The sequence below is a fragment of the Sander vitreus genome, chromosome 7, assembly GCF_031162955.1.
Source record: "Sander vitreus isolate 19-12246 chromosome 7, sanVit1, whole genome shotgun sequence".
Classification (NCBI taxonomy): domain Eukaryota; kingdom Metazoa; phylum Chordata; class Actinopteri; order Perciformes; family Percidae; genus Sander; species Sander vitreus.
The window spans coordinates 3,532,315-3,546,945 of record NC_135861.1 but is presented as its reverse complement, the minus strand read 5'-3'; the positions used below and the strand labels follow the sequence as shown (position 1 = coordinate 3,546,945).

General features: G+C 42.3%; 1 protein-coding gene across 4 annotated transcripts in view; it reads right to left on the bottom strand.

Annotated features, from left to right (window-relative positions):
* Positions 1-14,631, bottom strand: part of flna (filamin A, alpha (actin binding protein 280)) — a 72,447-nt gene that overhangs the window by 17,052 nt on the left and 40,764 nt on the right. The window contains exons 19-33 of one of the 4 annotated variants that reach the window (XM_078254214.1): positions 13,569-13,738; positions 12,176-12,293; positions 11,470-11,582; positions 10,520-10,669; positions 9,848-10,166; positions 8,815-8,988; positions 8,555-8,717; positions 7,876-8,036; positions 7,220-7,387; positions 6,543-6,666; positions 5,422-5,578; positions 4,735-4,924; positions 3,164-3,187; positions 2,328-2,575; positions 552-626 (exon numbers count right to left, since the gene is read on the bottom strand). In XM_078254214.1, the coding sequence (XP_078110340.1) occupies positions 552-626; positions 2,328-2,575; positions 3,164-3,187; positions 4,735-4,924; positions 5,422-5,578; positions 6,543-6,666; positions 7,220-7,387; positions 7,876-8,036; positions 8,555-8,717; positions 8,815-8,988; positions 9,848-10,166; positions 10,520-10,669; positions 11,470-11,582; positions 12,176-12,293; positions 13,569-13,738 (2,354 nt within the window). The remainder of the gene's footprint in view (positions 1-551; positions 627-2,327; positions 2,576-3,163; positions 3,188-4,734; positions 4,925-5,421; positions 5,579-6,542; positions 6,667-7,219; positions 7,388-7,875; positions 8,037-8,554; positions 8,718-8,814; positions 8,989-9,847; positions 10,167-10,519; positions 10,670-11,469; positions 11,583-12,175; positions 12,294-13,568; positions 13,739-14,631) is intronic. The other 3 variants (XM_078254217.1, XM_078254216.1, XM_078254218.1) reach the window with 3 other exon arrangements.

Below are 14,631 nucleotides of genomic sequence, written 5' to 3'. Positions count from 1 at the left end.
CCCAAAATGACATTGCCAAATGTCTTGTTTTTCCCACAACTCAAAGATACTCAGTTTACTGTCACAGAGGAAAATATTCACATTTAAGAAGCAGGAATCATTTTTTTTTACTTTTTCCTTCATAAAAATAAATGACTCAAACCGATTAATCGATTATCAAAATAGTTGGAGATTCATTTAATAGTTGACATTTATCGATTAATCTTTGCAGCTCTAAAAAAACAAAAAAAACAACTGTGTATATTTTGGAAATGCGGCACACAGGAGAAGAATATGAATGTGCCTTTTTCGCTATCGCTAAGTGCAGCTCTGTTGCATTTTCCATGTGTTTGAGGAATCCTGTTTATGGGATGGAGGGAGTGAAATGAGAGATAAAGTCCCGTCAAGAGGTAAAAACACCTGCAATGAGAGACAGCAGACACTGATGCGGTCTGATGAAAGAAGGAAGCCATGTGTGAGGATGTGGATGAGGGAAAAGAAAGAATAGAAGAAATTGAAAAAAAAAGTTGAGTTGAGAGGGAGGAGAGGCTGCAGACAGAGGTTTTAGGTACCCAGGGCTGTTGAGCGTAGTACTGGGGCATTTGGCTCTGCTGCATGAGCTGGTCTGATGGGGCTCCTTCCAGCGCCTGAGGGAGGGGGGGGGAGAAAGTGGTGGGAGGGGTGAGGAGGGTGGGGGGGAAGGGGGGTAGGTAAGGGGGTTGTGTAGAGGATGGAGAGGGTAACAAAGATGGAAGGGGATTGGATGGGGAATAAAACAGTAGTCAGAGCGATTTAGAAAATGTCTGGCGCAACCAGGACCCAATCACGAAGCTTCTGTGGGGAGAAACGGCGTCAAGGAACTTTGCAGCGTTTTCATAGTGCGTTCCATAGGTACTCAGAAGTTGGATTTTCTGAGGTCAAAGTCAGAAACACGCCACCCTGACCTCGGATTTCCAAGCTCGGAATTTGGGCAACCACCGAATACACCGAGCTAAATATCCAACATGGCTGCTCCATGCATCAACAGTTGTGAAAGCTGTAGTAACATACAGTTATAAGCACTTCTGTGTTATTTGTGTCTCACTAAATCAGTCGTACAGCAGTTGCTGTCCGTCTTCTAACTGTGGACATGTTGTCACGCTGTTTGTATGCACAAAAAAACAAACAAACAGCGTAATGCGTTGTTATCAACTGGCATGCTAACTGCTAACAATGGCTAACCCGGCTAGAGCTAATGAAAACAATGAAAATCCGACTTGTAAATGGAACGCATTCATCTCGGGTGTGACATCATTCCCAGCTTCGGCTTCCGAGTTAAATGGAACGCACTATTAGGTACACATATTTATTAAGGGTCTGCCCTAAAAGATTTAAAAAAAAAGAAGTTATGTTTTTCGATTAAAAAAATAAATACAATTTCACATAATTTTGGACCATTACTATTACCACCATAACTGTGTCTAAAACATTGGAAAAGCTAGAGCAGATAATAAATAAATAAAAACACTCAAAAAGCTTAAAGAAAAAACTTGCTAAAGAAGTCCACTGGGAACTAACTACAATCATTAGATCTGAGAAAAGTCATTTGGTTACATTCATTCAGCTTAGTTGGAGCACCAAATGGCCTTAGGGTGCTGCGCCAGAGCCTTATAAATGGTAGGGAAAACCCTGCTTTGGTCCATGCACTTTTTACACTAAACACAAACCGAGAGCAAGTGTGTATTGGTTATTGGTTGCTCTGTTTGTTATTCTAGTATATCCAGCAGCAGTCACACTCTTTAATACATTATAATGTAGCACAGCTAGCTGATTCTGCAACAAAAGTCATCACTTGACAATACTCTGCCCTATGCATATTTATTTATTTATTACTCCGTGTCACCTCCTACTGTGCAATATGTCATTTCTATTCATCTGCACCTTACTCATCTGTATATTTATATATTTTTTTACCTGTCTGTTTACAATATGAGTGTTTACAGTGTACATTTTACTACTACTACTATTATTATCTCTTATTCAATTTTTTCTATTTCTTATACGTTTTGTATATTTTTCCTATGTCTATTTAATGTGTATTTGTGTTATTCTGATGTGTGTGAATGTTTCTTTTGAGCTGCTGTAACAAGGGAATTTCCCCAATGTGGGATTAATAAAGTCCATCTTATCCAAGTTGTCCTGCCTGCAGCATGATCTGATCAGTTTTTCAGTTTTTCTTTGACTCTGCTCGTTATTTAGTTTTTTGTTGTTCCACTAATCTGTCTGTCAACAGGGCAGTGCAGCAAAAGAGCCTGTATGCTCAACCAACCTGCCCCGTGTAGATAAAAGTGAAAATGCACGTCACTCACCGTGACTTGGAAGGGACTGTTAGGGATGTGCTCCCCTCCGAAACGGACGCAGATGACATACTCGCCAGGCTGCGGCGCCGTGTAGAAGATGTCAAATGTGCCGTCCTCATTCTCAACGACGTCCACGTCGAGCTCCGCCCCCTCGGGCGTGCACACGCTGCAGGTCACCTTGCCTTTCCCAGCCGCCTTGGCGTCCACTGTGATGACTGTCTGTTCACCAATCTGGATAGTTGGGCCAACACCTGCGCCTTAACAACGGAGAAGAAAGGGTCAGTGGTGAGATGAATTTCTAATAAAATATCTTACAGAACACAAACAGGCACACACTTCCTCAAACACACACACGCACACCCACCCACACACACACACTCAATGCACAACATTCAGCATGCACATTCCACAATTACGAGACAGGGATAAAGCTGGATGAGATCTAGTCATGTTATATCCGTCTACACTATGTTGTTACTATTGACTCATATGTTATTGTCATACAGTTTTCCATGTAGAACTGAAAGCTAGATTAGCCATTCCACCATGCCATCCTACCTACTCCGTTAGTCCATTAGTCCGTCCAACAAAAAAAATGAGAGGGAAACGAAGACAAACGTTTTGACAAAGGAAGTGGAAAACGAGATGAGAGGAAGAGAAGGCATGGGAGAGAGAAATATGTAATAGAGTAGAAACAGAGAGAGAGAGAGAGAGAGAGAGAGAGAGAGAGAAAATGGGGTATCATGTAGAAAGCTGGTGCCACCATCCTCCATGCTGACAGAACAGAGGAAGAAAGAAAAGGAAGAGTAGTTCCTCTACATTACAAAGTCGTTCAGAAGGCTTACCTAAACCGTGACCGCCGATTGAGACTGATAATAGGAACGGTGAGAAGCAGGGGAGCGAGAGAAAAAAAAAAAGTGACAAATAAAAAGACAGTCAGGTGGGGGTGAGGGTGGTGGGAGGCAATCACTGTGCTCCAAACACTTTAAAACAAACGGTGACGGTGGAGTGTGAAGCAGGGAGGGTGTGTGTGCGCGTGTGTGTGTGTGTGTGTGTGTGTGTGTGTGTGTGTGTGTGTGTGTGTGTGTGTGTGTGTGTGTGTGTGTGTACAGCAAGGAACTTAGGTGAGGGGGAAGTGTAACTGAGGAGCACAGCGTGAGGAACACAACATAACAATGCATGAAAAAAATGAGATATGAGCAGCAGGTACACTGAGAGATGAAAGTCAAAACTTTTCACGACTGATTGATCCTCTTTCGCACTCTCACAGATACCAGTCTCATGTCTGACGCTTAGTGTGAAGCTAGAGCCAGCGGCCGCTTAGCTTAGCTTAGCATAGCATATCGACTGGAAATGCAAACAGAGAAACAGCCCGGCTCCGTGTCCCCTTGCGTTATTATGAATCCCACTACTTTTGTTGGCAAGACCACATACTGTAAAAATAGTGGACGTAGCAGCAGTGATTTCCCGTCGCCAACTTGTTTTTTTTGCAACCGCGTGTGACAATTTTTGACGAGAGGGCGGCGCTGAGGAGGATGACGCGGCCAAGCCAGTGTTTATGGTTTCAATGGCGCCAATTGCCAATTTGTAACCCTTCTGAAGCGAGTCATCCAGTGGAGATTTATAGACGATAAACAGGGACCTCTGGGTACTGGCGCCATTAATCATTCCTCATAGAATGCAGCTTTAAGGCACTTCTGCTTTGGCTTCACTTTTCAAACCCGGAAGCGCCATCCATTATTTTTACAGTCTATGGGCAAGACAGCATTCAAGCGCTAGGATTGATCAGGCACCCATGCCCGCGTGTTCGGAGTCCTATCCCCTGACCAATGGGTTATCCTGTCCCTACGCAGGGCACATCTTGCCAAGAAAAAGTAGTGGGATTCATAATAACATGTCTTCCCTTTGCTTCCAGTCTTTATGCTAAGCATAGCTTCCCCTGGCTCCAGCTTCATATTTAATAGACAGATATAAGAGTGGTATCAATCTTCTTCATGTAACTCTCTGCAATAAAGCGAGTGCATTTCCTAATACGAAAAATAAAGAACACACACACTGTGCAGCTCGTTTGTGTTTTCTATCACAAAATAGGAACCAATCTTCAGAGCGGTGGCTTCCTGCTGCTGTTCACCCCAATTTACAGTAAACAAAGTCCTCTTGCAACAACATTTGGATGTGTGAGAACATAAAATCCTGGTGAAAATCTGGTCCAGGGGTTTTGTGTGTAACAGTAAAATTCATTATCATGCAGGAGAGAAATTTGACCAACAATACAACGGATTTGAAGTCTAAATCATTATATAAAAATCTGAGTATTGCTACCTCTCCAAGGTTAAAGGACTTGTGTCCTTTAAGTCCATTCTTCAAACATATGAAAACAAATATATGAGCAGTGGTCTAACCGTGCTGTACATACCTGTGACAGTGCACTTGCTGGCGTCTCCAGTGGGAAGGGCTCTGATACGGTAGGGTGAGTATGGGATCTCGTCCCCTCCGTACTTAATGAGGATGGTGTATCTGCCAGTCATGTCCGGCACATAGGACACCAGATAAGTCCCGTCATGGTTGTCACGGATATTGGCCTTCTTAGGCTTCCCCTCTGGGTCCTGCAGGGGTGGAAGTGGCCAAAGTTTAAAAACAGTTATAAGAATAATGTGTTTTTATTATGTGGGACATTCTAACAGAAAAGGTACATTTCCACTTTTGAAAATCTTGGAGGAAAACATATCTAAAAAATCGGAACATTGAACCATTATATATATATATATATTTCAGCTGCACTTGTAGGCTGTTATGTTGTTGGATAGTTTAATTTATAATAAAACATATTTTATAAACTACGTGTGTTTTGTGTGCAAAAATCTTAATGTGTAAAGGACCTAAAGCTGCCTAAAGATTAATGTAGTGGAGTAAAAAGTACAATATTTCTTTAGAAGTAGAAGTAGAAAGTGGCATGAAAAGAAGAGACTCAAGTAGAGTACAGGTACCTCAAATTTATACTTAAGTACAGTACTTGAGTAAATGTACTTAGTTACATTCCACCGCTGAAAAAGATCAATTCATGAATAGTTTCTTAAATAGTCAATCGCATGCGAGGACTCACAGTGATCTGCACTGCCAGCAATCCTTCGCCTGCATCTTTGGCGTCAATGGTGAACTCGACGGGCAGAGAGGCGGGCACCCCGGTGGTGTTAAGGCCGGGCCCGCTGGCACGCACCTTACTGGCATCGTGGGTGGGGAGCACCTTCACCTTGTAGGGGCTGACAGAGGGAGAGAGGAGAGGGACAAATACTCAGCTGTCACAAAATGTTGATTGAACATCAGTCTATATCCACGACCTTCTTCCACTTCTGGGATTGCCCCGTTGCCGCCGGAAGTTCTGCCGTATGTCCTTTTTTTCGACCGGATTTCCGTTACCTTCCTCTTTCTTTGTGTTGGCGTTCTAAACTCTGGTGGATTTGTGAGGACTATGGTTAACTGCTCCTCAGATCTCTGCAGGGTAAATCCAGACAGCTAGCTAGACTATCTGTCCAGTCTGAGTTTTCTGTTGCACGACTAAAACTACCTTTGAACGTACACATGTTCCACCAAAACAAGTTCCTTCCCGAGGCTATTTTGCTGTTGTGTGGACTAGCCAGCCCCCCCCCTCCGCAGCGCTGTGGAGGAAGGTCTTGCAATGCGAGACTAATTGAACATACATTAGAATCTGTGCGTGATATTGTACTTTACTATTTTTCTTGTGTAAAAGTAAATAGTTAAACTTTTTGTTTTTGGGGCTTTTCCGCCTTTACTTTTGTGACAGGACAGCTAGGTGAGAAAGGGGAGAGATTCGGATTCGAACCCTGGAACTCTGCGTCGAGGCATAAACCGCTCAGTATATGTGCGCCTGCTCTACCCACTGACCAACCCGGCCACAAATAGTTAAACTTTTATCGAGTGGTCCTGTGGATTTTTTGATGTGGATTAAGACGAGGAGCTTTAGGAGAGCGTCAAGCTACGGCTTCATTCAGTGGAGACCTACACTAGATACTAGCTTAATAAACACGTGATTGTTCTTTCAAGTATTAGTTGTAGAGACAAGAAAATCTGCGAGTCGGGCAGCAAGACGCTCCACTTCTGAGATACTCCCGGTGTGGTATGGCGTGTGGCGGAGGACGGAACAAAACCGGAACGCAGCACAGACGCGCCCGGTGGAAAATCCGGATAAGTGCGATTGTGTGTTACCTGCGTGGGATCTCCTCGTCAGCATATAATACATTAATGGAATAGGGTCCCTCTCTGGTGGGAACGTAGTTGACGGTGTGGGTCTGATCACCGTTATCCACCACTTCCACAGGCTCCACCACACCTAGACACACACACACACACACACACACACACACACACACACACACACACACACCCAAAGATTCATTCAACCTTTATTCATTTATTTACCTTTATATACTTGAGAGCTCATTGACGTGCAACCCTGTATTTACATTGACATTGAGTCAGTTACAAAATCAAAGAAAGGAGAAACGAAAACAAGAAAAAAAATCAAAAACACAGAAAAGGAAGCGAAACCATCACAAGAACATAGAAAGACACTAAAACTTTCCGAATTGTAAAAAACAAATTAGGACAACTAGGATGTAAAAGAAATACAACTATGTAAAGCAATTACAACTAGAAGTTTGGAGGTCCAAAAATCTGATTACTAAAATGTCCAAAAGGCACAAGAAAGTGTTGTATTTTATACCACGGGTCAGGTGCACTAAAATTAAAAGCAGTTTAAGAAGTTAAAATACGTATAATAATAGTGTTTAAATTCTTAGTTAGGATTCTTTTTTTGTATGTCAGAAAATCCAAGCTTTAAATCGTGCATAGAGATACGCAGAAATATTAGAACACACGCTTACCTTTGGGTCCCTGTACGCGGACCTGCAGTGGGGCCACTCCAGCTTTGGAGGCGTCCACTGTGAATGCCTGAGGAATGTTGGCTCTGACATTGGTACCCAGGCCTGGACCCTGGCACTTCACCTTGGTACTGTCCACTGTGTCACTGACTGGCACAGAGAACGGACTGCCTGCACAGACAAAACCTCAGAAAAGTTAGCAACAAGTATTCTAAGGTGCCCTAGCTGTTAAGCAAGCAGAGACAGAGACGTTTCTAAAACATTATCATATGGAACACCCTCCACCTTTTCCTCTCTTGTTTCCGGTTCTCTCTTGGCGCCTGTCTGGAGTCAGAAATTCTTGCCTTGATTCGGCCAAAGTACATGACAGACTACACATTGGTCCCCACACAATAACAGGTATTTACTACTGGTGTGATGTCATTCTGAACGTCAACATATCGGATCGCATAGACTTGCGTACCCGGCGATACGATACCACCATTTTAGGCAGCATCGGAGGTATCGGAGATACTGGTATCGGAACAACTCTTATTTGGATGCAACCAGATCAGTGCTTAACTCATATTTAAATTCCTAAATATGTTAAACAAGATGACAACAATATTGAAGTGTTTTTTTTTAACACTGATTAGACTCAGTACTCAACAATTCAGTACCTGTGATGGGCTGTCCTCCATAGGTGACATTGAGGTTGTATTTGCCGGGCTCGTATGGGATGTACTCCACACTGCAGCTGCCATCCTTGTTATCAGTGCAGGACATTTTGGCCTCTGATGGACCCTCCATTGCCAGACCAAGACCACCAGTACCTGCTCCTCTGCAGAAGGAAGACAATGGGCGTTATAAAATACAACCGGGAAAGAATGAAGGGGTGCCATCAATCCAGGAGTGGGCTCGTGAGATGGCTAGGGTGGTGGCGTTTGAAAAAAATGTCACATATACAGCATGCCAGATTGGATGTCTATCTAGACTAGAAAATGGGGAAAGAACCTGAACTTTCTGGAGGGCTCCTAAGAAGCTTTGTGCTGGGACGAGACGTGTAAGATGGGCTAATGGTGTTGTCATTTATACATAATTATGTTTATTTGGTTTATTGTCTATTTTGTTGAATGGTCTTGATTGAATATCGTATAGTTACTGTGTCATGTTTTCTTGATTTTTGTCTGGATGAGAGGTGATGACAAAGGGGGCGGGGGTATGTTCATGCTGCGATGTTTTGTAGGTGGTTAAAAAAATAAAAACTGTTTATCACCACAACAACAACAACAAAAAGACTCCCGGAAACACACAGTGACATTTGTGTTTTTTCACCGTGAATGTTTTTGCCTCGCTTACCGAGTTTCCACTGTGAACTTGTTGGGCTTGTTGGTGATGCCACATTTCAGGCCGGGACCGTGCACACGAACGCGAGCTGGATCACAGCCTTCGGTGACGGCAACACGGAATGGACTCTTAGGCGCTGGAGAGCCATCATAGCAAACCTCCACACTATGTGGGCCTGAGGCATACACACAAAATCAGGACCGCTTCAAACTTATGTATCGGAGAACAGCAAACCTACACATTTCTGCACAAATTGTTCCGTTTGAACTCACCCTCCTCATAGGGAGTGTACTCTACGTTGTAGGTTCCATCTCCAAGATCGGTGATCAGTGCGTCCGTACGGCTGCCAGATGGGTTGCTGATGACTGTTTTGATGTGGTCACCTCCGGTCTGTGTGAGAGCACGAGCATCCACAGTGAAGTCTGTGGTCGCCTCACGGAAAACACCTAAAAACACAGGACAGGGGAACATACAGAATGTTGGTGAAATGTTTGCAGGTCTGCACACACTTGGATCACATTTAGGGATGCACCGATCCGACTCAGATACTTCTGATGCGGAGTACCAATGCCAGTGCTCTTTGTTTTTCTTTTACCAAATTTAAAACCTGTGGAACTCATTGGAATCATCTTTACAGAGGGGAATATGAGGTCAGAGATTGCTGTGGCGCAGCAGCCCTGGCTTTAATTGAATGAATAGTGAAAGCAGAAACACTGTTTTCACAGTAACATTGACAAAGAAACTGTATTTCAATGTGTGTCACATCTGGCAATAGGATAAACAAAGGGAACAGGATGAATATATAAAAAGAGCACATAGGTATTTAACACAATGCAAACAAAATGTATTTACAGCATACATGAAGGATAAATGCAAAAAAAAATAAAAATAAATAAATAAATACACTAGGGCTGGGCGATATGGAGAAAATCAAATACCACGATATTTTTGACCAAATACCTCGATATCGATACCACTACGATATTGTAGTGTTGACTATTGGTGCTTTCCCAAAATATTTACACAATGAGAGTTTTGATAAATAATCATCAGTAATGTGGATATAATGACTAAGTGGGTAAAGGCAAATAATAGTTACAACAGTCTGGTAAGTTCAGAAAATGACATGACTTTACTGTAATGCAGCCTTTAAAACCAGGAAAAGACAACACTTATGCCATATTACGATATCCAAAATCTAAGACGATATCTAGTCTCATATCACGATATAATATCAATATATAATATATTGATTTATTAAGATAAAACCACATCTTCTGCAGCAGTTTTTTTTTTTTTTTTTACCTTTGCCCTCCACTCCTTTTCCGAACACACGGACTCCACTGGCGTCGACCGCAGGCTCCACGGTGAGCCGAGCGGGGAAGTTGGGCACATCCTGGCCACCGTAGCGGATGGTGAGAGTGTACGAGCCGGGGTAGAGAGGGATGTAGGTGATGGTGTAGGTGCCGTCTCCATTGTCCTGGATGTGAACCTCGGCCTCGGTGCCGCTGTCGGAGATGATCTCGATGGTCAGCTCAGCCGGGCCGGCGTTGGTACAGTCCACAATGAACTCCCCTTTCTCCCCCACCTTGGCGCGCTCCAAGCCTGGGCCAGAGCAGCGTACCTGAGAGGAGAGAGATACATGATTGATGACTACATGTGTGTCACAAACAAAAATTACTTTGAAATTTAATTTACATGTTATACATATTTTTAATTAGGGATGGGAATCACCAAAGGCCCCACGATACGATAGTATTGCGATTTTAAACATATTGCCTTAAAGGCTTATTTCCTCTCCTGCACTGTGATTGCTTGTTATATATGTCATATCTTTGTGCAAATAAACTAAACTAAGGTTGATAGTAGGCGCACGTGTATCGATACAGTATTGCAAAGGAAAATATTACACCTTTATTACTCATAGTTTATTCTATAAATGTGTAACAATAGCGTCTGTCAGTAACTGTGACTAACCTTGGAAGGATCTGAGACAGGGTAAGCTGTGGGGCTGAAGGGTGATCCAGGGATCGGTGCTCCATCATAGGTCAGTTCAACCTGGTATGGCCCCGCCTCGCGGGGGATGAACTTCACCTGACTGGTCTCTGGGCTCAGCCCTGGCTCCACCTGGGACAGGGAATAGGAACAGGACTTTACTAATAATACAACCACATCCTAACAGCATGTCTTAGAGTTGCAAGATTTTGCTCAAAATGTAAGACATTTATTTTTAAATATTTTTGGGGGGGCATTGTAGGCCTTTATTAATATATGACAGCTGAAGGCATGAAAGGGGAGAGAGAGGGGGAACGACATTTAGCAAAAGGCCGCAGGTCGGAGTCGAACCAGCGTCCGCTGCGTCGAGGATTAAACCTCTCTATATGGGCGCCTGCTCTACAAGGTGAGCTACCCAGGCGCCCAATGTCAGTCATTTATAACTTAAAGCTATAGTGCGTAGTTTATGTCTCCCCCATGAGGAATTCTAAGTAATGACAACACTGTTGATGCGTCCACATGATACAAGCCTTCCGTGATCGAACACCACCCCCACCCCTCCTTCAAGCAGTTGATTGTAGCCAAGGAGGACACGGAGGATTAAAAAAACATGGACTCTTCAGAAGAGGTCATTATCTTCACTCATGCTTCTGTGCTAAAGTTGCCGGACGACACCTCAACATAGCCAAACTGAGAAACAGAGAGAGAGTTGTGTGGAGCTGATAGTCTTAATTAGCTTTGTAGCAACTCATTTGGCAATGACTTGAATGTAACAGACGTCCATTTATATAGAACAGTTGCGCACTATAGCTTTAAATACATTATAAAAATAAGGAACTTTTGAGAAGACCACATATGGTTTCAATGTGGACACTAAGCTTCAAAAGACTTTTTTGGAGAAAAAAAAAAAGAATGCAAATCATGTGCCACACCTTGCTGACCACTGGCTTCCCTGATGGCGAGGTCACTTTGGCGGCGACCTTCCCCTGACCACCGGCACCCTTTGATTTGACGGTCACTTCCTGGTCTTTGCCTACAGTCATCTCTACAATGACACACAGAGCAAAAAGAGCACTGTAGATCTGTAAACAGACTGACATCCGGTTGGAAAATGACTATTCCACATATTCCATTTTATGGTTGATACTGTACTTTTTTTCAAATGGGCAAAAGACATTATTAAAAATATTCATGTTAGACACATTTACCAAATGAAAACTTTGAAACACCAGGTCAAACTCTTTACTAGTGAGTCAACATTCGGAGAGATCATTTATTTTAATGATGTAAGTCAAAATCATGAAGTATAAATTATAAAAGTTAACCAGTAACACTTGTACCAGAATTATGAGACACTTTCTCAAAAATAATAACCTATTATCTCATAATTCTAAGTATTGTACAATTTCAATTAAGTAAATTTTAATTTACAAACTCATCATTTTATCTTAATATCTCACAATTACTTTGTATCTATCATGCATCATTTCTCCTCTGTTTATTTTCCTGGCAGAAATGCTATAAACAGCTCTGGTTATGTACGGAGGTTATATATATATACACACATATATACACACACACACAAGGATTGAAATCAATAGGTGCAGAGGTATAAGATCAATGTTGGAGAGTACGCACTGTCTCCCAGGCCTGTGACGTTGATCTTGCTGAGGTCCAGTGTGGGCGCCACGGCAACGTTGAAGGGGCTCTTGGGAACGTGATCTCCACCGTAGGTCACAGCAACTCCCAGGGGACCCTGGGGCAAGAAAGGAAGGAGTGACGCAGATGTGTTCACACAAATCATTATGTAGGAAAGGGGGGGACAGAATAATAATAATAATAACAATAATAATAATAACGTTATATAAAGACCAACATCAGCCGGTTTCTGATTGGACAAGCAAATTACAGCTGTGAAATTTCTAAAGATCCAGCAATTTACAATAAACTAGCTATAAACTAGGATAATTGTCATTGGATACCATAAAAAGTGTGTGTACATGACTGAATCCAGTTAAAGGAATAGTTTTGACATTTTGGAAAATAAGCTTATTCACTTTTTTGTAAAGAGTCTAGAGATTACAAAATGGATAATGGAACGCTCTCATTTTTTTTTTTTTTTTTTAAAGATAATTGTTTTGGGCATTTTTTAGGCCTTTATTGACAGGACAGCTGAAGACATGAAAGGGGAGAGAGGGGGGTAACGACATGCAGCAAAGGGCCGCAGGCCGGAGCCGAATCCAGGCCCGCTGCGTTGATGAGTAAACCTCTATATATGTGCGCCCGCTCTACCAACTGAGCTATCCGGGCGCCCTGGATACCGCTCTCATGTCTGTTACTTAATTATGCAACTAGAGCCAGGAAGTGATTAGCTTAGCTTAGCATAACAACTGGAAGCAGGGGGAAAACGGCTAGCTTGCTAAATCATAAAGCTTAACATCTCTTTAGCACAATAATTACCACATTATTTTATTTGTTTGGATTGTACACAAACCATTATATCTCCAGCAAAACCTACGCCCATTCATTTGAATAGAAGAAATGGATATAAATAGAGAGGGACATAAATAAATGTGACATTATGAAATAAAAGTCCCCTAAAAATAAATTTAAGTACAACCTATTTATTTATTTATTGTATTAAATTATACTGACTTATTTATATTTTTTATATTTACATTTATTTATATATGTATTGCCTCATTTATTTATTTCAGGATGCATTTCACAGGCATATGTATTTATTTATTTTTGTATTTATTGAATAAAATGGCATTCCATAAGGTTCTTCTTTATGCTAAGCTAAGCTAACTGTCTCCTGGCTCTAGAGTCATGCTTGGCGCACAGACATGAGACTGGTATTGATTTTCTTATCCAACTCTAGGCAAGAAAGCAAATAAGTGTTTCCCCCCAAATTGTCAAACTATTCCGTATATTTGTGCGTAGAGAGACTTTAACGGAGGCCAGATGTGCCTATGGGTCACAATGTGCATCTGCATGTTGTAATGTGCGAGTGCTTCTCCCTTCTTACCTGCTGCACAGGTGTGTACTTCACAGTGTGTGTGTTGTCATGGTTGTTGATGATTTCAAAGTCCTTGACGGCCTCTCCTTTGGTTGGGCCGCTGAAGTTGCAGTCCAGGTTTGCCTTTCCTGCTGCTTTAGTGTTCACAGTGAAATGAGTGGGCTTGTTCAATTCAACACCTGAAAGAGACCGAGGATTCATCTGAGTCAGCGAGTCTGTGTAATAATATTTCCATTTCTTTTTAAGATTATTGTTGTGGCCATTTTTAGGCCTTTATTTTCACATGACAGCTGAAGACATGAAAGGGGAGAGAGACGGGGAATGACATGCAGCAAAGGGCCGCAGGTCGGAGTCAAACCCGCAGCCGCTGCTGAGGAGTAAACCTGTATATATGTGCGCCTGCTCTACCAACTGAGCTAACCTGGCCACATAATATTTCCATTTCTCAAACTTCAGCAATTTATAATAATAATAATAATATATACTTTATTAATCCCAGAAGGGAAATTACAATGTTTTCACTCTGTTGTTGTTATTATTATTATTATTATTATACACATTACACACAGGCCTGAATTACACACACATGCTCAGTACCTATACATGCACCAATGGAGAGATGTCAGAGTGAGGGGGCTGCCCATGGAAAGGCGCCCCGAGCAGTAGGGGGTTCGGTGCCTTGCTCAAGAGCACCTTGGTAGTGCCCAGGAGGTGAACTGGCACCTCTCCAGCTACCAGTCCACCACCATACTTTGGTCCGTATGGGGACTTGAACCAGCAACCCTCCGGTTGCCAACCAAACTCCCTAATGACTTAGCTACTGCCACCCCAATAGCTTTTATATTGACAAATGCTGGAGAACTCTCTGTGGAAAATACTTATTAGATGTATTTTTTATGTTGTTTCATGTGATCACCAACATAGCTTAAAGGGTATTTTCGTTTTTTTTTTCAACCTGAACCCTATTTTTCCCCATGCGTTGGTGTTTAAGTGACTAATGTGAACAAAAATCTTTGAAATTGGTCCAGTACTGTAACCGGCAGCTTCGAAACCGGTCTGCAATGTAACCCTC